Raw genomic sequence first — 25,959 nt, 5'->3', positions numbered from 1 at the left:
TGGTTTGGTTTTTTGAGATGGAGTCTGGCTGTTGCCCAGGATGGAGTGCAGTGGCACGATCTTGGCTCACTGCAACCTCTGCCTCCTGGGTTCAAGAGATTCTCCTGCCTCAGCCTCCTGAGTAGCTGAGATTACAGGTGTGCACCATCATGCCCGGCTAATATTTGTATTTTTAGTAGAGACGGGGTTTCTCTATGTTGGCCAGGCTGCTCTCGAACTCCTGACCTCAGGTGATCAGCCCACCTTGACCTCCCAAAGTGCTGGGATTACAGGCGTGAACCACCGCACCCAGACTGAGGCTTTATTATATTTAAGGAGGTTTTTTCCAGCGTTGTAAAAGGACTTATGTACCAAACATGTGTCCTGACACTCTCCGATGAAGGAAGGGCAGATTCCCCACATGTTTTACAGCATGAACCTGAAGCTAATTTGCTAGACTTAGGGACCCTGAGGTACTTACTTGCTTTGCTACAATTTAGGTGGACAGGATGCTTCTTTAAGGTGGTGCACAATATCTTCACGTCGTAGATAGTTGTATACTGACTAACGCACTTTGCAAGGTTGTAATTGGGAAAGAGCAGCAATGAATTACGTACGACGGTTCTGGTGGTGTTTGAGATGTTGGTTAGCTTTTCTGAAAAGATAAGATTAGGTTATATTACAGGAAATCAACTATCCCCAGGACAACAAATCCTCCAGTGATGATCAAATCAAGCTCAGAAAATTGAAAACCAGACGATTATCTTTGAAGAACATTCCAGTGGCTGTCTGGAGCGGCCACTGCCATCAGTGACAAAGTTTGTGCTGACGATTATAGAATTCTGAAGTATTTTTGGTGAAGTGGGTATCCATATAAGTCTTCCTGGCACTTGATAGGGTCAGGAAGTCACTAGTGGCTATTTTTCAACACTTCTAACATGAATTGATTAAGGGAGTAAAGTACAGCCAGGAGATAGAGGCTAGAATTCAACAGTAGAGAATGGATAGGGCAAATTCTGAAACATTTGAGCATTCAAGAAAATTTCAAAGAAACAAGCTGATAAGTTAATTAATGTCTTTCCAAAGAACGAAGTGCATATAAGTAATTAGAGACTAAGTTCCTGGGGATATGAACATGTTTAATTTAGGAATTTCCAGTGTAGAATTTTGATAATGCATTCATACATTTGGGAAGAGGACAAAAGACAGGTCTAAACAAAAAGTTCTCATAAAACACTTTGAGCAGGGAGAGATGGCCAAGACGTGAACCCTCAAACGCTAAAATTATGGCAAGTCGATCTTAACTTGATATGAGTCCTAAGTAGATCTTAACTTGATATAGAGAAAAATAATTGACACAGAATGAATAATTCTGGATATTGGCTTTTTGTACAGATGCAAAAAATATCAAGGGCTAACCCTATAGACTAGCACTGTCCAATAGAACTTTACATCATTATGGAAATACCCTATAAATCCTCTCTAAAGAATTCTAGGGAGGACCATATTTAATACGTGCTTCTTTGGCTTGCCTCGGCACATCTGTTCTTATACTTCGGTAACACTTCCTCAGATTTTATAGCATTTTTGACTAATGGTAGTTTATTTTCAGTCTATACACACTTTAATAACTTTTCTATATTACAGAATGGAATTAAGACTGATGTATAATGTTTAACAGAAGTGGCAATAGCTGTCATCCTCATCTAGTTCCCCATTTTTAAAGGAAATGCTTTTGAAGAGCCAGTACTGCATACTATATTTGCTATAGGTCTCTGTACATGCATATGTCCATTATAAAGCTCAGCAACTTTTCTTCCTCTTAATCCTTGTTTACTAAATTTTTTTTTTTACTATGTAGCAACGATCTATTTGTATTTATTAAGATTTTTATGTTTCCTCATTAATCCCTTAAAATGGGAATTTTGTTGATAGATATTTTAATATAAAAGTAAACTTCCTAGATTCAATTTGCTAATATTTTGTTCAGAATTTTTTGAATCTATATTCATGGATGAGAATAGTTTGTGATGATTTTGCCAGGTTATGGCATGGGGCTTTTGCTCATCTCATAGGAGGAGTTAAGAAGCAGCATCTTATGTTTTTATGTGCTAACTGGAAGGATATATAGAACTCAGTAGTAAAGCCATCTAGGCCTTGTGCTTTCTTTGTAGAAATAATTGTAACTATTAATTTAATTACTTGAATACTTAAGTACAAATTAAATTTTCTAATTCTTCTAAATCATATTTAGTGAAGTGTATTTTTTAGAAATGTAACAATTTGTTTAAATTTTTCACATTTGTTGGCCTAAAGTTGTCATATCTTCTTAGATTTCAATGTTATAACAGCTATACAAATATACATACAAATATATATTTATATAACAGCTATATAAATATATATATTTAAGTAATTCTTCCTGTCTCAGCCTCCCGAGTAGCTGGGATTACAGGCACCCGCCACCACGCCTGGCTAATTTTGTATTGTTTTGCCAAGTTGGCCAGGCTGGTCTTGAACTCTTGACATCAGGTGATCTACCCGCCTCGGCCTCCCAAATTGCTGGGATTATAGGCGTGAGCGACCACGCCCGGCCCCATTTTCTGTTTGGTTAAATTTTACTTTTATTTGTTCATTCTTTACACTTTCTTTGAATTTGTTAGGCTCTTATTTTTCTAACTATTTAAATTAGATAGTATGTTAGTTAAGTTTCAGGCTTTTTAATGTTAGCAGTTAAAGGTATAAAATTTCCTCCAATAACTCATTTGCTTCAGAGTATTTAAATTTCTCTTCAGTTCTAAATATTTTCTAATTTCTGTTATGATTCTCTCTTTGGCCCATTAACTATTAAAATGTGTTTTAAAATTCTCGATTTTGTGTTCTGTTTCTAGTTATCATTTTGTTACTCATTTTTAATTTAATTGCCTAATGGTCAGTAAATACATCATTACATATTAATTTTCATGATGTATCATCTGGGTCAGTTTCTGAGACTTATGTGTTTGAAAACATGATTTGGGAATCTATATTCTGTGTATGTCCATTAACGCAAGTTTATTAACTGTACTGTTCAATATATAACATTCATTGATTTTCCCCACTGCTTTATCCATCAGTTACAAGAGAGGTATGTTCAAATCTCCTTCTGTAATGTTGTGTGTCTGCCTATTATTCCAACTGGTTATTTTGACTATATATATGTCTACATTATATTGGTATATAAGTGAAAATTTGGAATTCTTATAACTTCATGCTGAATTGAATCTGCTATCATGTTGTAAACCTCTTTGTCTCTAGTAATTTTTAATGTTAAAAATATTTTTTCTCTTAATAGATTTTATTTTAAAAAATGCAATAAAAAATCAACAAAGTTGAAAGCTTATTTTTTGAAAAGACTAACAAGATTGATAAACCTCTTGTAAGATTGGTTAAAAAAATACACGTGGCAAAAATTAGATGTGAAAATGGTTATTTTCAGTCACTACTGTTTTATTTTTGTATTTTTCCTGTTATATCCTTTGCCATTCTTGCACTTTCTGTGTCTTTATTTTTTTAACTATGCCTCCTGTAAAATGCATGAAGCTAGAATTTGGGGTCAGGGAGAATCCAGAATGCAATCTTGTTTATTTAATGAGCATATTTTGTTGCTATTTAATTTTGCTAATGATATATTTGGGTTAATTACTATCATCATATTGCTTTGCCATGTATTCTTTTCTATTTCAATTTTTCTCCCTTCGCCCATCTTTTGGATGTGACTTAGTTTTCTTTTCTTCTGTATTGCTAGTATTTATGTGTTTCAGAAGTTATACTTTAAAAATATTCTTTCAGTGGTTACACAGGATATTTTAACCTGCCTATTTAAGTTTTATCTCCGGTTGCCTGAAAGATCTCTTCAGCCTTGGTGTTCTGAAATTTCACAATGATGTGTCTAGGTGAGAATTTAAAACAATTCAGTGAGCTTCTGAAACTGAAGATTTGTCTTTGAATAATTCTGGAAATTCTCAGCCAAACATGAACCCCTTGTCTTCTATTATTTCTTTCTGAACTCTTTTTGCCTGTACATTGGAATGTCTGTCTTCCATGACTTTTAACATGCTTTCATATTTTCCATTTTTTAAATCTTATGGGATACATTAAGTATATTTCTTTTGTTATCAGTTGTTGCAATTATTTCTGAAGAATTTTTAACAATTTTAGCTTTTATTTTAGATACAGGGGGTACCTGTACAGGTCTATTACCTGGGAATATTGTGTGATGCTGAGGTTTAGGGTATGGATCTCGTCACCCAGGCAGTGAGCACAGTACAGCATAGGCAGTTTTTCAACCCATGCCCCCTTCACTCCCTCCCCACTCTGGTAGTCTACAGTATCGATTTTCTCATGTTTATGTCCATTTATGCTCAATGTTGAGCTCCCACTTATAAATGAGAACATGTAGTATTTGATTTTCTCTTCCTGTGTTAATTTGCTTAGAGTTATGGCCTCCAACTGTATCCATGTTGCTGCAAAGGACATGATTTTATTCTTTTTTTTATGGCTGTGTAGTATTCCATGGTGTATATGTACATTTTCTTTATATCCGGTCTACCACTGATAGGCACCTAGTTGATTCCATGTCTTTGCTATTGTGAATAGTACTGCAACGAACATACGAGTGCATGTGTCTTTTTGGTAGAATCATTTCTTTTCCGTTGGGTATATACCTAGTAATGGACTTGCTGAATTGAATAGTAGTTCTATTTTAAGTTCTTTGATAAATCTCCACATTGCTTTCTGTAATGACTGCATTAATTTATATTCCCACTAACAGTATTCCCTTTTTTCTATGAAATCACTAGCTGCTGCTTTTTGATCATTTGATAATAGTCATTATGACTAGTTTGAGATGGTGTCACATTGTGGTCTTGATTTGCATTTCTCTGATGATTAGTGATGCTGAGTGTTTTTTAAAATATGTTTGTTAGCTGCTTCTAATGTCTTCTTTTGAAGAAGTTTCTGTTCATGTTCTTTGCCCTTTTTAAATGGGGCTATTATTATTATTTTCTTCTTAATTTGCTTAAGTTCCTTATAGATTCTGGATATTAGGCCTTTGTCAGATGCACAGTTTGTGAATATCTTCTCCCACTTTGTAGGTTGTCTGTTGATATTTTCTTTTACTGTGCATAAGCTCTTTAGTTTAATTAGATCCCACTTGTCAATTTTTGTTTTTGTTGCAATTGCTTTTGGGGACTTAACTGAAAATTCTTTGCCAAGGCCAATGTCAAGAAGAGATTTTCCTAGTTTGTCTTCTAGGATTTTCATAGTTTGAGGTCTTACATTTAAACCTTTGATCTATTTAATATTTGTACCTGGTGAAATGTAGGGGTCTAGTTTCAATTTTCTGCATATGGCTAGCTAGTTATCCCAGCATCATTTATTAAATAAGGAAGAGTTTCCCCATTGCTTGTTTTTGTTGGTCTTGCCAAAGATCAGATGATTTTAAGTGTGTGGCTTTATTTTTGTTATTCTGTTCCATTGGTCTATATGACTGTTTTTGTACCAATACCATGCTGTTTTGATTGCTATAGCTTTATAATAGAGTTTGAAGTCAGGTAGTGTGATGCCTCCCCATCTTTGTTCTTTTTGTTTAGGATTGCTTTGGCTAATCAGGCTATTTTTTGGTTCCATATGAGTTTTAGAATAGTTTTTCTAATTCTGAGAAGAATGTCATTGGTGGTTTCATAGAAATAGTGTTGAATCTGTAGATTTTTTTGGGCAGTATGGCCATTTTTATGATACTGATCCTTCCAACCCATGAGCATGAAATGTTTTTCCATTTATCACTAATTCTCATGCCAACTGTCTACAATATCTATTGATTCTTAATTTAAATTATAATTCTTTCTCATTTCTCAAGATTCTATTTAGATCTTTTCAAATCTAAAAGGATCCCAATACTTGTGTATATGTGTGTATTATATTATTTTCTCATATTTCTGAGACTCTGTTTAGATATTTTAAACATACATGTTTTACATTCTATTCTAAAAAATTATAAATCTGAAATATATGCAGGTTTGATTCTATAGTTTGTGGTTTCTGCTAGTACTTGCTCATAAGGTCTTGCTTCTTTTTATTTTCTTTCTTCAGTCTTTTAAATTGATCTCTCGTAGCCTCACTTGGATTCAATTTGGTTAGACACCTTTGACCTTCCTATACTTGGATATTTATATTTTTCTCCAGGTTTGAAAAGTGTTCTGCTCTTATTTCTTTAAATACACTTTCTACTCCTTTGTCTTTCTTTTCACTTTTTTTTAAACACATGACTTAAATATTTGCCCTTTAACACTTTCCATAAATTCCATAAGTTCTCTTCATTCCCTTTTCTGCTTTTTCCTCCTCTGACTATATATTCTCAAAAACCTATCTTTAAGTTCACAGACTTTCTTTTGCTTGACCAATTATACTGTTGATGCTATTAAAGTCCAGGATTTCTTTTTTAAAATTATTTCCGGCCGGGCGCGGTGGCTCAAGCCTGTAATCCCAGCACTTTGGGAGGCCGAGGCGGGCGGATCACAAGGTCAGGAGATCGAGACCACAGTGAAACCCCGTCTCTACTAAAAATACAAAAAATTAGCCGGGCGCGGTGGCGGGCGCCTGTAGTCCCAGCTACTCAGGAGGCTGAGGCAGGAGAATGGCGTGAACCCAGGAGGCGGAGCTTGCAGTGAGCCGAGATCGCGCCACTGCACTCCAGCCTGGGCAACAGCGTGAGACTCCGTCTCAAAAAAAAAATAAAATAAAATAAAATAAAATAAAATAAAATAAAATAAAATAAAATAAAATAAAATAAAATTATTTCCATATCTCTATTAAATTCCTAGCTCTGGTTATTGTTTTTCTCATTTCTTTGGACAGTTTCTCTGTATTTTGTATTTTTGGGGGGGTTTGCTGAGCTTCCTTAAAACCATTATTGTGAATTCTTTGTCAGGCAGTTCATATATCACCTTCTTTAGGGTCAGTCATTGGCATTTTATTTTGTCTATTTGGTGATGTCATGCTTGCTGGATTATTCATGACCCTTGTTGTTGCAGGTCTGCACATTTGAAGAAGCACTTATTCTAGTCTTCCCTGACTGGCTTCATCTAGGAACACGCTTCAACAGTAATTCTGTACAGAGATTCTGGGCAGGCCACCTAGGGTAGTCCCTAAGCCTGAGATTGCTGAAGCCACTGAAAAACTAGAAGGCACTCTAAGCCCGGACCACCATGGTCAACACAGTGCCTGGCTGGAATATCATGGCTGCTAAGGCTGATGTAGCTCTGGGGCATGACTGAAGGTGGTGGACATTGAGGACTGCCTGCCACTGAGAACTATCCAGAGCCCAGGATAGTTGGTTGGCTGGTGTTGATGCAGACTGGAGATCGAATCCACCTTGCAGGGACTATGGGTTCTTACCTAGTGCTGATGCAGGTTTGCCCAATTTGCAGGTACTGACTTAGATTTAGGGACAGGGGAGGTCTGCCCGTTGCTGGGTTTTACTGTAGCAGACATGCTATTAAGGTTTAAGACAAAGTCATCCTTTTATTTCTCCGTCTTTCCCTCAAGCTAATGTTATCTTTCTCCACCTGTGCTTTCTGAGCTTCAGAGAGGGGTGACATGGATAATAAAAAACTGTCCTTCCTACCATCCTCAATATTTTTTTCTTATTATTGTGCTATAATAAGGTACTGTGATCTCTCATCTGATTTCTATAGTTCTTCTGAAGGTATTTTTTGTGTGCATGTGTGCGAATAGTTATTCAAATTGATGGTTCTGTAGGGGAACAATCACTGGAGAATCTTGTTGCATCATCTTTTTCCTACCCCAGCTTTATAAGCTAGCATTAAAAGTGGCTTTTATTTGAAGTTATTGACTGCATCTGTTGACCTTAGTCATTTATTTATTTATTTATTTATTTATTTATTTATTTATTTATATATATATTTATTTTTTGAGATGGAGTCTCACTCTGTTGCTCAGGCTGGAATGCAGTGGTATGATCTCGGCTCACTGCAAACTTCACCTCCCGTGTTCAAGCGATTCCCCTGCCTCAGCCTCCTGAGTAGCTGGGACTACAGGTGTGTGCCACCATGCCAGGCTGATTATTATTATTAAGTTTTTTGTATTTTTAGTAGAGACAGGGTTTCACCATATTGGCCAGGATGGTCTCAATCACCTGACCTCATAATCCACCAGCTTCAACCTCCCAAAGTGCTGGGATTACAGGCATGAGGCACCACGCCCAGCCAAATCTCTTACACGTTGTGAGGAACACAGCGTTCAGGAAAAAATCACAGAAGTAAAAGTTGGTTTTCTGAAAAGATTAAGAAAACTGACAAATCTCTAGCTAGACTAAGAAAAAAGAGAGAAAATCGAAATAAAATTATAAATGAAAAAGGAAACATATTTGATACCACATTAATACAAAGGATCAGGAGACACTATAATAAACAATTATACCTTAAAAATTTGATAACATAGAAAAATGTATGCATTCTTTGACACATGCAACCTACAAAGACGGAATTATGAAAAAGCACACTATCTAAACAGACCAATAATGAGCCAGTAGATTGAATAATAAAAAGTCTCCTACCAAAGAAAAGCCTAGGACCTAGTGGCTTTAGTGCTAAATTCTACCAAAGATTTAAGGATGAATACCAATTGTTCTCAAACTGTTTCAAAAAATTTAAGAGGTAAGAATACTTCCAAACTCATAAGGCCAATATTACCCTAATATTAAAACCAGACAAGGACCCAACAACACATAAAAAACTATAAGCCAATATCCCTGATGAACATAAATGCAAAAATCCTCAACAACATAATAGAAAACCAAATTCAGCAGCACATTAAAAGGATCATTGACCATGATCAAGTGGGACTCATTCCAGGGATGCACAGATGGTTCAGCATATGCAAATCAATAAATGTGATACATCACATTAACAGAATGAAAGACAAAAACCATATGATTATTTCAATAGACACAAAAAAAGCATTTGGAAAATTCAATACTCTTTAATGATAAAAATCTCTCAACAACTTAGGTATAGAGGGAATATACCTCAGCACAATAAAGGCCATACATGACAAACCCAGGGCTAAAATCATACTCAATGGGGAAAACAAACTGAAAGCTTTTCCTCTAAGCTTTAAAATAAGACAAAGATGTCCACTCTCACCATTTACATTCAGCATTGCACTAGAAGTCCTAGCCAGAGCAATTAGACAAGAAAAAGAAAGAAAAGGCATGTGTTCTTAGATATAGATGTGTTCTTAGATATAGAAAGCCATAAATACTCTAGACAGAAACTGTGAAACTTCCAGAAGAAAACAGGGGAAAAGCTCCATGGCATTAGTCTAAGCAATGATTTTTTTAGACATGACAGACAACGAAAGCAGAAATAGATAGATGGGATTATATTAAGCTAAAAAGCTTCTGCTAAATAAATGAAATGATAATGAAGAGATAAACTGCAGAATAGGAGAAAATGCTTGCAAAGCATACATCTGATAAGGGGTTAATGTCCATAAAAGACCAGGATGTCAAACAACTCAGTTGCATGAAAAGCAACTTAATTACAAATGGGCAAAAATCCTGAACAGACATTTCTCAAAAGAAGACATAGAAATGGCCAACAGGTATATGAAAAAATGCTCAACATTACTCATCATCAGGGAAATGCAAATCAAAACCACAATGCGATATGACCTCACTCTTTTTAGAATGGCTATTATCAAATGGTAAGTGTTGACCAGGATGTGGGAAAAAAACCCTTGCACAGTTGGTGGGAATGTAAATTAGTAAAGGCATTAGGGAAAACAGTATGGAGGTTGCTAAAATAATTAAAAATAGAACTATCATACGATCCAGCAATCTCATGATGGATATACAGCTAAAGGAAACAAAATCAGTATGTCAAAGTGATAGCTGCACGCCCATGTTTATTGCAGTGCTATTCACAGTGGAATCAACCTGTGTTCATCAATGGATGAATGCATAAAGAAAATGTGGTATATATACACAACAGAACACCATTCATCCATAATGAGAAGGAAATCCTGTTCCGTGGTGACAACATAAGTGAACCGGGAGGACATTATGTTAAGTGAATAAGCCAGGCACAGAAAGACAATACTGCACAATCTCACTCATATGTGGAATCCCAAAGAAGCAGATCTCATAGAAGTAGAGAGTAGAATGGCGATTACCAGAGGGGGAGTTGTTGAGCAAAAGATACACAAATTCAGTTTAATAATAGCAATGAGTTCAAGAGCTCTATTGCACAGCATGGGGACTATAGCTAATTGGGTAAGTGCTCTCACAACAAAAATGATACATATTTGAGGTCATGCATATGCTAATTAGCTAGATTTATCTATTCTACAATATATATAGATAATATTTCAAAACATTTTGTACATTATTAATACATCCAACTTTGTCAATTAGAAAATTTGAAAAAATAAATACAATCCTCAATGTATAAGCTAAAATATAAATACAAACTTAATTTGCAATTATACCCATGTACTTATAAAGCCAAAAACAAATAAACCCTCTGGTAAATTGTAGTCTGTCTTAATATTTTGCATAACTTTGAAAACTCATTTTGTTTCATGTTTAAAAAAACAAATGCTTGCTTACTTCCAAGGACACTGGCTTTCACTTTATTGCTGGTCTATGCCAATTCCATATTTTCTTCTCAGTTCATTATTTTTGTCAAAGTATTATTCACAGTGTTTGTTATGTAGCTGAGAAGGGGAAGTCTCTTGGCTTTCTAATTGCCAAATCTACTTTCTTCTTTTCTTATCCTCACCCTAGATGACTCTTCGCAACATATTCTTCTTAAAACATGACTTTTTGAGTTTCTAAAACAGTAATCTCATCTTACTTTTTATTCTGCCACAACTACTCCTCTCTAGTCTCTTAATTAATCAAAAGTTCATTCTAGGTCAGGGTTCACAAACTCCAATGTTTTCAGGTGAGTCTTCCTCACATCACGCAGTATTTCCCTTTGGAGGTGTATACAAAAATATATAGATATTTGCTTTCCATAATCTGGGGATTCTTTTGTGAGACTGAGCACCCAGGCATAGCTCCTGCAAGTATTTTAGTCTTCTATGCAGAGGCTCAAGTCTTCCTCACATGAAAGATTTGTCCTTGAAGGAGTATATAAGCCAATCTTGAATTAATTCAGGGGATTTCCTTTTGACAGTTAAAGGTTAAGGGAATGAGGCAGGAAGCCTGTGCTTGTGGAGCTCTGCAACTGATACGGCTCAGACGACTGGAGGAACAGCAGGGTTCTTGGTCTTGCGCCAATAGGAGTGGTTTTAAGGAGTGAAAAGTTTAATAGGCAAGAAAAAAGGAAAGAAGAAGAAAACAGCTCTCCTGTACAGAGACAGAGGGAGGGGGGATTCCAACAAAGAGAAAACTCCATGTGTGGTGGAAAAGTGGGTGTTTATATGAGGAGGCTGGAGGAGGTGGTGTCTGATTTGCATAGGGCTCAGGGTATTGGTTTTGTGTCCGGAATTGGTGGGTTCTTGGTCTTACTGACTTCAAACATGAAGCTGCGGACCCTCACCGTGAGTGTTACAGTTCTTAAAGATGTGGTGTCTGGAGTTTGTTCCTTCTGACACTGTTCGGACATGTTCAGAGTTTATTCCTTCTGGTGGGTTCATGGTCTTGCTGGCTTCAGGAGTGAAGGCTGCAGACCTTTGCGGTGAGTGTTACAGCTCAAAAAGGCAGTGCAGACCCAGAGTGAGCAGCAGCAAGATTTATTGCAAAGAACGAAAAAACAAAGCTTCCACAGTGTTACACCAGCCCCAAGCAGGTTACCACTGCTGGCTCCCGCAGCCTGCTTTTATTCCCTTATCTGACCCCACCCACATCCTGCTGATTGGTCCATTTTACAGAGAGTTGATTGGTCCATTTTGACAGAGTGTTAATTGGTGTTTTTACAATCCCTGAGCTAGACACAGAGTGCTGATTGGTGCATTTACAATCCTTTAGCTAGACACAAAAGTTCTCCAAGTCCCTACTAGATTAGCTAGACACAGAGCACTGACTGGTGCATTTACAAACCTTAAGCTAGACACAGAGTGCTAATTGGTGCATTTACAATCCTTTAGCTAGACATTAAAGTTCTCCAAGTTCCCACCCGACTCAGGAGCCCAGCTGACTTTGCCTAGTGGATCCCACACAGGGGCCGCAGGCGGAGCTGCCCACCAGTCCCACCTCACGTGCCCCTACTCCTCGGCCCTTGGGCAGTAGATGGGACTGGGTACCACGGAGCAGGGGGTGGTGCCCATCGGGGAGGCTCAGGCCTTGCGGGAGCCCATGGCGGCCCAGGGCAGGCTGGGGGTGGTTCGGGCTTGGCGGGCTGCAGGTCCGGAGCCCTGCCCCAAGGGGAAGTGGCTGAGGCCGGGGGAGAATTCCAGCATGGCAGGGGAGGGCAGGCACTGCTGTGGGACCCAGCCCATCCTCTGCAGATGCTGGCCTAGGTGCTAAGCCCCTTACTGCCTGGAGCCAGCAGCACTGGCCAACCGCTCAGAGTGTGGGGCCCTCTGAGCCCACACTCACCTGGAACTCACACTGGCCTGCTAGCGCCTTGCGCAGCCCCGGTTCCCGCCCAGGCATCTCCCTCCATACCTCCCCACAAGCATAGGGAGCCGGCTCCAGCCTTGGCCAGCCCAGAGAGGGGCTCCCACAGTGCAGCAGTGGGCTGAAGGGCTCCTCAAGTGCAGCCAGAGTGGGCGCTGAGGCTGAGGAGGTGCTGAGTGAGCGAGGGCTGCCAGCATGCTGTCACCTCTCAGTTTGACCAGGCATGTCTTTCATGTAGCCTGAGAAAAAACTGTCCCTCCCACCCTAGCCTTTTAATATGCAAATGCAGATCCCCAAGATGTTCTACACACTGGGGAATATGTGGGGGTGGCCATGTTGCCAGGCACATGTGGGGGCAAGAGCAACAAGAAGATGGCAGGAATCACCATGTTTGGGTAGACCCAGTTTCTAATGGCCAGCATTTGCATATCAAAGCTTCCCAGCCGGGCTCTAAGAACCAGGGCTTTCCTGCTAGAGAAGAAACGTTTCTGGAACTGCTTTAAAGGAAACAAAAACTTCCCAAGGACCCCTTTTCCTTTCTATCTGCCTAAAATAATTTCTTAATAACACAACAGCAGGGAGACATCAAGTGCTTGAGACAGTTCAAATTTACACTTACAAAGGGATTCAACAGAAGAGTGACAATAATATCTCTTTTAAAATCTCTCTTCATAATGACGACTAAGAGCTAATTTTTTTATCTTGCCCAAATTCCTACCTAAGGGTTCTAGGGAATCATGCATTACAAACCATAAATTCTCATCAAATGGGTTTTAATTTGGCCTGTATATCGTGACTTACTTTTCAATCTGACTTTGGCATAACATTATGAGACAAGGAAAAACTATTTAACCCCAAAATATATTTCCTTGCCATACCTTGAAATTGCCCTGCAAAGTCTCTTGTGGGAAAAGTCCACATTCTTTAGAATGTTTTCTTTCCTTTCTTTCCAGATCCAGGAGATAATCAACTAAGAGCCAAGAACCCTTTTAGGTCCAATAAGAAACACTTTACAACCTGCTCTCTCTCTGAAGTCTGCTATCTGAGAGATTCCTCTGCACAATAAAACTTGGTCTCCACAATCCTTTATCTTAACCTGAACATTCCTTTCCATTGATCCCAGGTGTTCAGATAAATTCAACCAACTGTCAACCAGAAAATGTTTAAATATACCTATAGCCTGGAAGCCCCTGCTTTGAGTTGTCCTGCCTTTCTGAACCAAATCGATGTATTTCTTAAATGTATTTGACTGATGTCTCACGCCTCCCTAAAATATATAAAACCAAGCTGTACACCTACCACCTTGGGCACATGTTCTCAAGACCTCCTAAGGGCTGTGTCATGGGCCATGGTCACTCATATTTGGCTCAGAATAAATCTCTTCAAATATTTCACAGAGTTTGACTCTTTTTGTTGGCAATAATAATAGTCAATTTAGTAAATATATAATGAAATATATTGAGAGGAAGAAAATGAGGGGATACAAATTTCAGACTCACTGGAAGCAAGGAAAACTGGCTCAGTTATTTGTATGTTAGGTAAATAGAGTTTTTCTTCTTTCTGGAAAATCTTGTTAGTAGGTTAGGCTTCTTGTGAATGGAACAGCTAGTTATCTCACAAAGAGCTCAAGGTTCTTCACTCTTTCCTCTCTCTGCACTTCACTTTAAAGAGTCAAATGGATAACACTAATATATTTGAGATATAACTTTCTCTAACTTTCTAAGACCTTCTTTTCTAAAAAGAAAGCTCTCTCTTTGTTCTGTCTTTTGACAAATGATTCTCAGTGATAAATATTCCTAAAATTTCAAAACTCAGTTGCAAAACTGATTCCTTGATTCATGTGATGGAGATACAGGACGTGGGGATAGAGAGGACCTGTAGTTCAGATTGGGTCTCATCATTTCAATATGAGGATTCTAGATCTTGACAGAGCAGGAGCATTGCCATCTTGGACAAGCACCACCATTTTAAAGTTCACCTTGATCAAAAACTGCCTAAATCCAAAGGGCATCAGCCTCGTGGCCAAGGTCAGCATGCCCATAAACCACAAATGACATCTGCAATCAGAAATATTCCAACCATAAAATAAATCCCTCCCTGACCGTCAGGCCTCTGAGCCCAAGCTAAGCCATCATATCCCCAGTGACCTGCATGTATACATCCAGATGGCCTGAAGCAACTGAAGATCCACAAAAAAAGTGAAAATAGCCTTAACTGATGACATTCCACCATTGTGATTTATTTCTGCCCCAACCTAACTGATCAATGTACTTTGTAATCTCCCCCACCCTTTATCATCTCCCCCTACCCTTAAGAAGGTTCTTTGTAATCCTCCCCACCCTTGAGAATGTACTTTGTGAGATCCGCCCCCTGCCCCCAAAACATTGCTCTTAGCTCCACCGCCTATCCCAAAACCTATAAGAACTAATGATAATCCCACCACCCTTTGCTGACTCCTTTTTCGTACTCAGCCCGCCTGCACCCAGGTGAAATAAACAGCCACATTGCTCACACAAAGCCTGTTTGGTGATCTCTTCACAGGGATGCATGAGACATTTGGTGCCAAAGACCCAGGTTAGAGGGATTTCTTCGGGAGACCAGTCCCCTGTTCTCATCCTCACTCCGTGAAGAGATCCACCTACGACATTGGGTCCTCAGACCAACCAATACAAGGAACATCTCACCAATTTTAAATCTGGTAAGCAGCCTCTTTTTTACTCTCTTCTCCAACCTCTCTCACTATCCCTCAACCTCTTTCTCCTTTCAATCTTGGTGCCACCCTTCAATCTCTCCCTTCTCTTAATTTCAATTCCTTTCGTTTTCTGGTAGAGACAAAGGAGACACATTTTATCCGTGGACCCAAAACTCTGGCACCAGTCATGGACTCGGGAAGGCAGCCTTTCCTTGGTGTTTAATCATTGTGGGGACGCCTCTCTGTTTATTCACCCACGTTCCAATGGTGTCTGATCTCCATGGGGATGCCTGTCTTGGTCATTCACCCACATTCCCTTGGTGGCAAGTCAATTGCAGGGACGCCTGCTTTGGCTGCTCACCCATGTTGCAGTCCAGGGCTGCTCCCCACCCCCTTCTCCGTGTCTCTACCCTTCTCTTTAAACTTGCCTCCTTCACTATGGGCAACTTTCCACCCTCCATTCCTCCTTCATCTCCCTTAGCCTGTGTTCTCAAGAACTTAAAACCTCTTCAACTCTCACCTGACCTAAAATCTAAGCATCTTCTTTTCTTCTGCAACACCACTTGGCCCCAGTACAAACTCGACAGTAGTTCCAAGTGGCCAGAGAATGGCACTTTCAATGTGTCTATCCTACAAGATCGAGATAATTTTTGTCGAAAAATGGGCAAATGGTCTGAGGTGCCTGACATCCAGGCATTCTTTTACACGTTGATCCCTCCCTAGTCTCTGCTCCCAACGAGACTCATCCCAAATCTCCTTTCCCTCCCGCCTGTCCCTTCACTCCCAACCCCAAGCGTCTCTGAGTCTTTTGAATCTTCCTTTTCTACAGATCCATCTGACCTCTCCCCTCCTCCCCAGGCTGCTCCTCGCCAGGCCGAGCTAGGTCCCAATTTTTCCTCAGCTTCTGCTCCCCCACCCTATAATCCTTCTATCACCTCCCCTCCTCACACCCTGTCTGGCTTACAGTTTTGTTCCGCGACTAGCCCTCCACCACTTGCCCAACAATTTCCTCTTAGAGAGGTGGTTGGAGCTGAAGGCATAGTCAAGGTTAATGCTCCTTTTTCTTTATTTGACCTCTCCCAAATCAGCATTTAGGCTCTTTTTTTAATCAAATATAAGAACTCAACCCAGTTCATGGCCTATTTGGCAGCAACCCTGAGATGCTTTACAGCCCTAGACCCTGAAAAGTCAGAAGGCTGTCTCATTCTCAACATCATTTTATTACCCAATCTGCTCCTGACATCAAATAAAGCTCCAAAAATTAAATTCCAGCCCTCAAACCCCACAACAGGACTTAATTAACCTCGCCTTCAAGGTGTACAATAATAGAGTAGGGGCAACCAAGTAGCAATGTATTTCTGAGTTGCAATTCCTTGCCTCCACTGTGAGACAGACCTCAGCCATATCTCCAGCACACAAGAACTGCAAATGCCTGAACCGCAGCTGCCAGGGGTTCCTCCAGAACCTCCTTCCCCAGGAGTTTGCTACAAGTGCCAGAAATCTGGCCACTGGGCCAAGGAATGCCCGCAGCCCCGGATTCCTCCTAAACAGTGTCCCATCTGTGCGGGACCCCACTGGAAATCGGACTGTCCAACTCATCCGGCAGTCACTCCCAGAGCCCCTAGAACTCTGGCCCAAGGCTCTGACTCCTTCCCAGATCTTCTCGGCTTAGTGGTTGAAGACTGTCGCTGTCCCATCGCCTCGGAAGCCTCCTGGACCATCAAAGATGCTTTGGGTAACTCTTACAGTGAAGGGTAAGTCCGTCTCCTTCTTAATCAATACGGAGGCTACCCACTCCACATTACCTTCTTTTCAAAGACCTTTTTCCTTTGCCTCCATAACTGTTGTGGGTATTGATGGCCAGGCTTCTAAACCCCTTAAAACTCCCCAACTCTGGTGCCAACTTGGACAACATTCTTTTAAGCACTCCTTCTTAGTTATCCCCAACTGCCCAGCTCCCTTATTAGGTTGAGACATTTTAACTAAATTATCTGCTTCCCTGACTACTCCTGGGCTACAGCCACACCTCGTCGCTGCCTTTTTCCCCAGTTCAAAGCCTCCTTCACATCCTCCCCTTGTATCCCCCCACCCTAATCCACAAGTATAGGACTCCTCTACTCTCTCCTTGGCGACCGATCATGCACCCCTTACCATCTCATTAAAACCTAATCACCCTTACCCCAATCAACACCAATATCCCATCCCGCAGCACGCTGTAAAAGGATTAAAGCCTGTTATCACTCACCTGTTACAGCAAGGCCTTTTAAAGCCTATAAACTCTCCTTACAATTCCCCTATTTTACCTGTCCAAAAACCAGACAAATCTTACATGTTAGTTCAGGATCTGCACCTTATCAACCAAATTGTCTTGCCTGTCCACCCCGTGGTGCCAAACCCATATACTCTCCTATCCTTAATACCTCCCTCCACAACCCATTATTCTGTTCTGGATCTCAAACATGCTTTATTTACTATTCCTTACACCCTTCATCCTAGCCTCTTTTCGGTTTCACTTGGACTGACCCTGACACCCATCAGGCTCAGCAAATTACCTGGGCTGTACTGCCACAAGACTTCACGGACAGCCCCATTACTTCAGTCAAGCCCAAATTTCTTCCTCATCTGTTACCTATCTCAGCATAATTCTTCATGAAAACACATGTGCTCTCCCTGCTGATTGTGTCCGGCTAATCTCCCAAACCCGAACCCCTTCTACAAAACAACAACTTTCCGTACTAGGCATGGTTAGGTACTTCCGCCTTTGGATACCTAGTTTTACCATCCTGACTAAACCATTATGTAAACTCACAAAAGCAAACCTAGCTGACCCCATAGATCCTAAATCCTTTCGCCACTCCTCTTTCCATTCCTTAAAAACAGCCCTGGCAGGGCACGGTGGCTCAAGCCTGTAATCCCAGCACTTTGGGAGGCCGAGACGGGCGGATCACGAGGTCAGGAGATCGAGACCATCCTGGTTAACACAGTGAAACCCCGTCTCTACTAAAAATACAAAAAAAAATAAGCCGGGCGAGGTGGTGGGTGCCTGTAGTCCCAGCTGCTCGGGAGGCTGAGGCAGGAGAATTGCGCGAACCTGGGAGGCGGAGCTTGCAGTGAGAGGAGATCTGGCCACTGCACTCAGCCTGGGCGACAGAGCCAGACTCCGTCTCAAAAAAAAATAAAAAAATTAATAAAAAATAAAAAAACAGCCCTAGAAGCTGCCCCCATGCTGGCTCTCACTAACTCATCCCAACCCTTTTCATTACACACAGGCAAAGTACAGGGCTGTGCGGTCAAAATTCTTACACAAGAGCCGGGACTGTGCCCTGTAGCCTTTCTGTCCAAACAACTTGACCTTACTGTCTTAGGCTGGCCCCCACTCCCATGACTGTATCTCCCTGATCCACCTGACATTCACTCCATTTCCCAGTATTTCCTTCTTTCGTGTTCCTCACCCTGATGACACTTGGTTTACTGATGGCAGTTCCACCAGGCCTAATTGCCACACACTAGCAAAGGCAGCCTATGCTATAGTATCTTCCACATCTATCATTGAGGCTACTGCTCTGCCCCACTCCACTACCTCTCAGCAAGCCAAACTCATTGCCTTAACTCGGGCCCTCACTCTTGCAAATGGACTACGCGTCAATATTTATACTGACCCCATATCCTGCACCACCATGCTGTTTTATGTGCTGAAAGGTTTTCTCACTATGCAAGGGTCCTCCATCATTAATGCCTCTTTAATAAAAACTCTTCTCCAGGCCGCTTTACTTCCAAATGAAGCTGGAGTCATACACTGCAAGGGCCATCAAAAGGCATCAGATCCCATCACTCAGGGCAATGCTTATGCTGATAAGGTAGCTAAAAAAGCAGCTAGCGTTCCAACTTCTATCCTTCACGGCAGATTTTCTCCTTCTCACCTGGTCACTCCCACCTACTCCCCCACTGAAACTTCTACCTATCAATCTCTTCTCACACAAGGCAAATGGTTCTTGGACCAAGGAAAATACCTCATTCCAGCCTCACAGGCCCATTCTATTCTGTTGTCATTTCATAACCTCTTCCATGTAGGTTACAAGCCACTAGCCTACCTCTTAGAACCTCTCATTTCCTTTCCATCGTGGAAATCTATCCTCAAGGAAATCACTTCTCAGTGTTCCATCTGCTCTTCTACTACTCCTCAGGGATTATTCAGGCCCCCTCCCTTCCGTACATATCAAGCTCGGGGATCTGCCCCCACCCAGGACTGGCAAATTGACTTTACTCACATGCCTCAAGTCAGGAAACTAAAATACCTCTTGGTCTGGGTAGACACTTTCACTGGATGGATAGAGGCCTTTCCCACAGGGTCTGAGAAGGCCACCATGGTCATTTCTTCCCTTCTGTCAGACATAATTCCTCGGTTTGGCCTTCCCACCTCTATACAGTCTGATAATGGACCAGCCTTTATTAGTCAAATCACCCAAGCAGTTTCTCAGGCTCTTGGTATTTAGTGGCTCCTGGTTTTACCTCAAACTGCCACCCTTAAGTATCTCTTTAAGTGGATAGAAGATCTTCAGTGACAAAGTACACTCCAATACTTTCACCCTGATGAAGTCCTGTTCTTTACTTTTATACTTACTCTTATTCTCATTCCTGTTCTTATGCCACCCTCTACCTCTCCCCAGCTATCTCCACCACACTATCAATCTCACTCACTCTCTCCTAGCCATTTCTAATCCTTCTTTAACAAACAATTGCTGGTTTTGCAATTCTCTTTCCTCCAAATTCAACAAGGCCCTGACTTACTGCTAAAAAAAAAAAAAAGGTGGGGGGGACTCTGTATATTTTTAAATGAAGAATGTTTTTACCTAAATCAATCTGGCCTGGTATATGACAACATAAAAAAATTCAAGGATAGAGCTCCAAAACTCACCAACCAAGCAAATAATTACACTGAACCCCCTTGGACACTGTAGTTGGATGTCCTGGGTACTCCCAGTTCTTAGTCCTTTAATACCTGTTTTTCTCTTTCTCTTATTTGGATGTTGTGTCTTTTGTTTAGTTTCTCAATTCATACAAAACTGCATCCAGGCCATCACCAATAATTCTATATGACAAATGCTCCTTCTAACAACCCCACAATATCACCCCTTACCCCAAAATCTTTCTTCAGTTGAATCTCTCCCACTGGAGGTTCCCGTGCCGCCCCTAATCCCGCTCAAAGCAACCCTGAGAAACATCGCCCATTATCTCTCCATACCATTTCCAAAAATTTTCACCTCCCCAACACTTTACCACTATTTTGTTTTTTCTTATTAATATAAGAAGACAGGAATGTTAGGCCTCTGAGCCCAAGCTAAGACATCATATCCCCAGTGACCTGCATGTATACATCCAGATGGCCTGAAGCAACTGAAGATCCACAAAAAAAGTGAAAATAGCCTTAACTGATGACATTCCACCATTGTGATTTATTTCTGCCCCAACCTAACTGATGAATGTACTTTGTAATAGTCCCCACCCTTAGGAAGGTTCTTTATAATCTTCCCCCATCCTTAAGAAGGTTCTTTGTAATTCTCCACACCCTTGAGAATGTACTTTGTGAGATCCATCCCCTACCCCCAAAACACTGCTCTTAGTTCCATCGCCTATCCCAAAACCTATAAGAACAAATGATAATCCCACTACCCTTTGCTGACTTCTTTTTTGGACTCAGCCCACCTGTACCCAGGTGAAATGAACAGCCATGTTGCTCACACAAAGCCTGTTTGGTGATCTCTTCACACGGACACATGAGACACTGGCCAGAGATATGCCAGTCCTGAGATAATCTCCCCTCCGGCCAGAGAAATGTCAGCCTCAAGATAACCTCCCCTCCAAACAGAGATATTCCAACCCCACAATAAACTTCTCACCCACACAGAAACATTCCAAGCCTGTGATAAGCTCTCTCACCCTAAAACCAAGATATACTCTGTCTGTAAGAGAGAGGGCTCCTGACCGAAATTGGCCAGAAGCCCCTCTCAGGTTTACGCTCCAAAAATAAACCTGTCTTTGACTGTTGAGCTGCTTTTCATGTTTCTTTCCTTTTTTTTTTTTTTTTTGGTGACATGATCTTGGTTCATTGCAACCTCTTCCTCCCTAGTTCAAGCAATTCTCCTGCCTCAGCCTCCCAAGTAGCTGGGACTACAGGTGCATGCCACCACGCCCAGCTAATTTTTGTATTTTTAGTAGAGACAGGGTTTCACCATGTTGGCCATGATGGTCTCCATCTCTTGACCTCATGATCCGCCCACCTAGCTTCCCAAAGGGCTTGGATTACAGGCGTGAGCCACCATGCCTGGATCTTTCTTCTTTTTTTTTAACTCATACAGATCTGGCAGCACAATGCCTAGAATATCACAGGCAGTCAAAGTAAGTTTATTGCTGTACATGAAGTACAAAATTTCCTCTAAAACCTAGAATTTAGTTGTCTGTAAATGTTCTTAAGTATCTGTAGGTCCATTACTCCTTACTTATTTACTGCTGCCTTCTGGAGAAGGAGAAATTTTGTGAAACTTCACACTTACTGTTTTCTATTATCTCGCCTATGAGGAAACCAAAAGTGCCTGAAAAGTAGCTGAGTAGGAGAAGTTTGATGTAGGCAGAAGTACTTCCGGAAAACACAAAGCTTATCAGGTACACAAAGGGAATGGCAGACCAGCCATACAGCGTGAAGATCAGCATAGTTTCCAGAATGTGGTAATCCGTGACATAAATATCTAATTTGCGGTATTTTATCACTCCCTGAAACACAAAGGGTACAGAGATAAAGGCAAAGTGAAGGGCAAGTGAAAAAAGAAACTAAGCCAAAACATTTAGAGAAGGAAATAGCAAGTCCTGTCTTTATTTAGCATGGGACTAGTCATTAATTAAGTCAATCTGCCTCTTAAAACATCACTGGTCATTACAGAAATGCAAATCAAAACCACAATGAGATACCATCTTATGCCAGTTAGAATGGTGATTATTAAAAAGTCAGGAAACAACAGATGCTGGTGAGGCTGTGGAGAAATAGGAATGCTTTTACACTGTTGGTGGGAGTGTAAACCAGTTCAACCACTGTGGAAGACAGTGTGGTGATTCCTCAAGGATCTAGAACCAGAAATACCATTTGATCCAGCAATCCCATTACTGGGTATATACTTAAAGGATTATAAATCATTCTGCTATAAAGACACATGCACATATATGTTTATTGCAGCACTATTTACAATAGCAAAGACTTGGAACCAACCCAAATGCCCATCGATGACAGACTGGATAAAGAAAATGTGGCACATACACACCATGGAATACTATGCAGCCATAAAAAGGAATGAGTTGATGAGCTTTGCAAGGACATGGATGAAGCTGGAAGTCATCATTCTCAGCAGACTAACACAGGAACCGAAAACTAAACACCACATGCTCTCGCTCATAAGTGGGAGTTGAACAATGAGAATGCATGGACATGTGGAGGGGAACATCACACACTGGGGCCTGTCAGAGGATAGGGAGCAAGGGGAGGGAGAGTATTAGGACAAATACCTAATGCATGCAGGGCTTAAAACCTGGATGACAGGTTGATAGGTGCAGCAAACCACCATGGCACATGTATACCTATGTAACAAAACTGCATGTTCTGCACATGTATTCCAGAACTTAAAGTAGAATAATCAACAAAACAAAAACTTCAGCCCTGGGGATGGGCATTGTGGCTCATGCCTGTAATCCCAGCATTTTGGGAGGCTAAGGCTCAGGAGGTGGGGACTGCAGTGTGTTGTGATTGTGCCAGTGCACTCCAGCCTGGGTGACAGAGTGAGACCTGTCTCAAAAAAACAAAACAAAACAAAACAAAAAATCAAAACCTTATCCCACGAGGATGAAGTAAGTTATTTTTACCTCTTCATCAGAGGGCATTCCAGTGAGCAGAGCCACTATACTTTCCTTTATTATTTTCTTTTCTACTTGGAACAGTTATTGCAATAATACTGGCAAGTTTCCCAGAAAGTAGATTATTTCTCCAAAGACACACTTTCTCCAAAGATTTTTTTCTTTGACTACATAACTTACCTATCACTCTACCCACTGCTATGCACCTTTAAACTGGGCCACCAGGTTCTATTCTACTTCCCCACTTCTCCCTCACATTCACCAAAGCCACTAAACCAGACAGTGGAACACAAAATTAGAATGGATGGTGGTGGTGGAGAGGAACCTGTAGCTGTGAAAAGAAATAAATTTCTGGAAATTTATATCTCATTAGTTAATAGATATCACTTCTCCACAAATGACAAGATGGTCCCTTTGGGCAATTACATGATTATGTAGCAAGACAAGCAAGAAGTAAATAGTAAGATTAAGCTAAGAATAATCATTATATTGACTGATGTTCTTGGTGGTGGTAGCAAAAATAAGAGAAGATTTGCGGGAAATAGATGAATCCAGTCCCTGAAGCTATGTAAACCTAAAAGAATAAATAAAATGAAGAAATCAAATAAAAGTTAGCGTGACCTAGGAATTTCTGTGTTCAAAGTCTTATGATCTTTCAATGTCACAAATCATAACCTACTTCAAAGAAAAGCTGAATTCCGGGCTGGGTGCAGTGACTCCTGCCTGTAATCCTGGCACTTTGGGAGGCCAAGGCAGGCGGATCATGAGGTCAGGAGATCAAGACCATCGTGGCTAACACAGTGAAACCCTGTCTCTACTAAAAATACAAAAAACAAATAATAATAATAATAATAATAAAATAAAAAATTAGCTAGGCGTGGTGGCAGGCGACTGTAGTCCCAGCTACTCGGGAGGCTGAGGCAGGAGAATGGCGGGAACCCAGGAGGCGGAGCTTGCAGTGAGCCGAGATTGCACCACTGCACACCAGCCTGGGTGACAGAGCAAGACTCTGTCTCAAACAAAAACAAAAACAAAAACAAAAACAAAAAAAACGCTGAATTCCTTGTTGGATAAGTAAGTAATATAGTTGTTCGTGGACAAGAGACTCATGCATTGTGAATATTTAGATTCTACTCAACTTAATCTACAAGTGAAAATGCAAACAAAATTTTCAAGTAAATATTTTAACTTCTTTATTATGAAATATACCACATATTCAGAAAAGTATATATAACATAAATGAATTATCATAATGAATTATCACAAAGCAATTCCCTGGGAAACTACTACAATGCCAATACCCACAGAAGCCTATCAGAAACTCCTCCAATCCCTGTAAAAGTAACCACTATTCCTGGCACTATTAATCTGCTTTCTGTGTCTATGAATTTACCTGTTTTGGACATTTTAAGTAAATGGAATCATGCAATATATGGCCTTTTGTCCCTAGCTTATTTCAGTTAGCATAATTTTTTAAGGTTCATGCAAGCTGTAGCAGGTATCAGCATTTCATTCTTGATTATGGTTAAGTAATGTTCCATTGTATTGTATTGATATACCATATTTTATTTATCCATTTATGATATTTGGGACTTTCATTTTCAAGTATTTAAAAAATTGATGTTTGCAGTTCTCTTGGGTATAAATCTAGGAGTGTAATTGCTGAATCATATGGTAATTGTATGTTTAATTCCATTTATGATATTTGGGACTTTCATTTTCAAGTATTAAAAAATTGATGTTTGCAGTTCTCTTGGGTATAAATCTAGGAGTGTAATTGCTGAATCATATGGTAATTGTATGTTTAATTTTTGAAGAACCACAAAACTGTTTTACATGACAGTTGAAACATTTTACATTTCTTCTTTTGTTATCCTAATGATTTTTGTTGTAAAGTCTGCTTTGAATATTATTAAAGCTATACTAGTTATCTTTTAAAGAAGCTCTTTCATCATTTTATTTTCAAATTATTTGTGTCAATGAACCTAAAGTGAGTCTCTTGTAGGTATCAGACAGTTAGATTATGTTTTTGGAATCATTCTACTAATGCCTACTTTTAATTTGAGTTTAATCCATTTATATTTAATGTAATTACCTGTAAGTTTTTCTGTCATTTGGTTATGTATTACATCATTATATTTTTCCATTCATTTATTCTGCCATTTGTGTTGAATAGATATTTTTGAGTGTGCCATTTAATTCTATTGTCTTTTAAGACTCCATGTAGTTGGGTTGTTATATTAGTGGTTGGAAATTACAATAAACATCCAATTCATAACAATACAATTTAGATTAATACCAACTTAATTTCAATATAATACAAATATTTTGTACCTATATAGCTAACCTCTCTGCCTTTTATGCTATTATTATCACAAATTACATCTTTATACATTGTGTGTCCATCATGATAGATTTATAACTATTGCTTTACACAGATGCCTTTTAAATGAAAAAATATAAGAGCTATAAACAAAAATATATTAATACTGCATTTTACATTTATCTGTGTTTTTACTTGTCTGGTATCCTTTATTTCTTCATTTGGATTTGAATTACTGTCAAGTGTCCTTTCATTTCAGACTGAAGAATTCTCTTCAGAATTTCTTGTAGGGCATGACTGCTAGCAACAGTCTATTAGTTTTTTTTTTTAAATTTGGAAATGTATAATTACTCCTTATTTTCTTTTAATGTAAAAAGAACATTAAACATAAGATTTACATTCTTAATACATTTTTTAGCATAAAATATATGATTGTTAACT

At 39.8% G+C, this 25,959-nt stretch overlaps 1 protein-coding gene across 4 annotated transcripts in view; it reads right to left on the bottom strand.

Moving 5' to 3' along the window:
* Positions 1–25,959, bottom strand: part of LOC102133268 (phospholipid-transporting ATPase ABCA3) — a 116,411-nt gene that overhangs the window by 37,204 nt on the left and 53,248 nt on the right. For 3 of the 4 annotated variants that reach the window (XR_012429360.1, XM_045383137.3, XM_065537554.2), the window contains exons 15-16: positions 21,851–22,067; positions 461–634 (exon numbers count right to left, since the gene is read on the bottom strand). Coding sequence is in view for 3 of the 4 variants with exons in the window: in XM_045383137.3 (XP_045239072.2) it covers positions 461–634; positions 21,851–22,067 (391 nt within the window). In the remaining variant the exon portion in view is untranslated. Of the gene's footprint in view, positions 1–460; positions 635–21,850; positions 22,068–25,959 lie in introns of those variants that run through there. The other variant, XM_074027993.1, reaches the window with a different exon arrangement.

This window comes from Macaca fascicularis, chromosome 20, assembly GCF_037993035.2.
Source record: "Macaca fascicularis isolate 582-1 chromosome 20, T2T-MFA8v1.1".
Lineage (NCBI taxonomy): Eukaryota > Metazoa > Chordata > Mammalia > Primates > Cercopithecidae > Macaca > Macaca fascicularis.
This window is presented reverse-complemented; position numbering and strand designations above follow the sequence as displayed.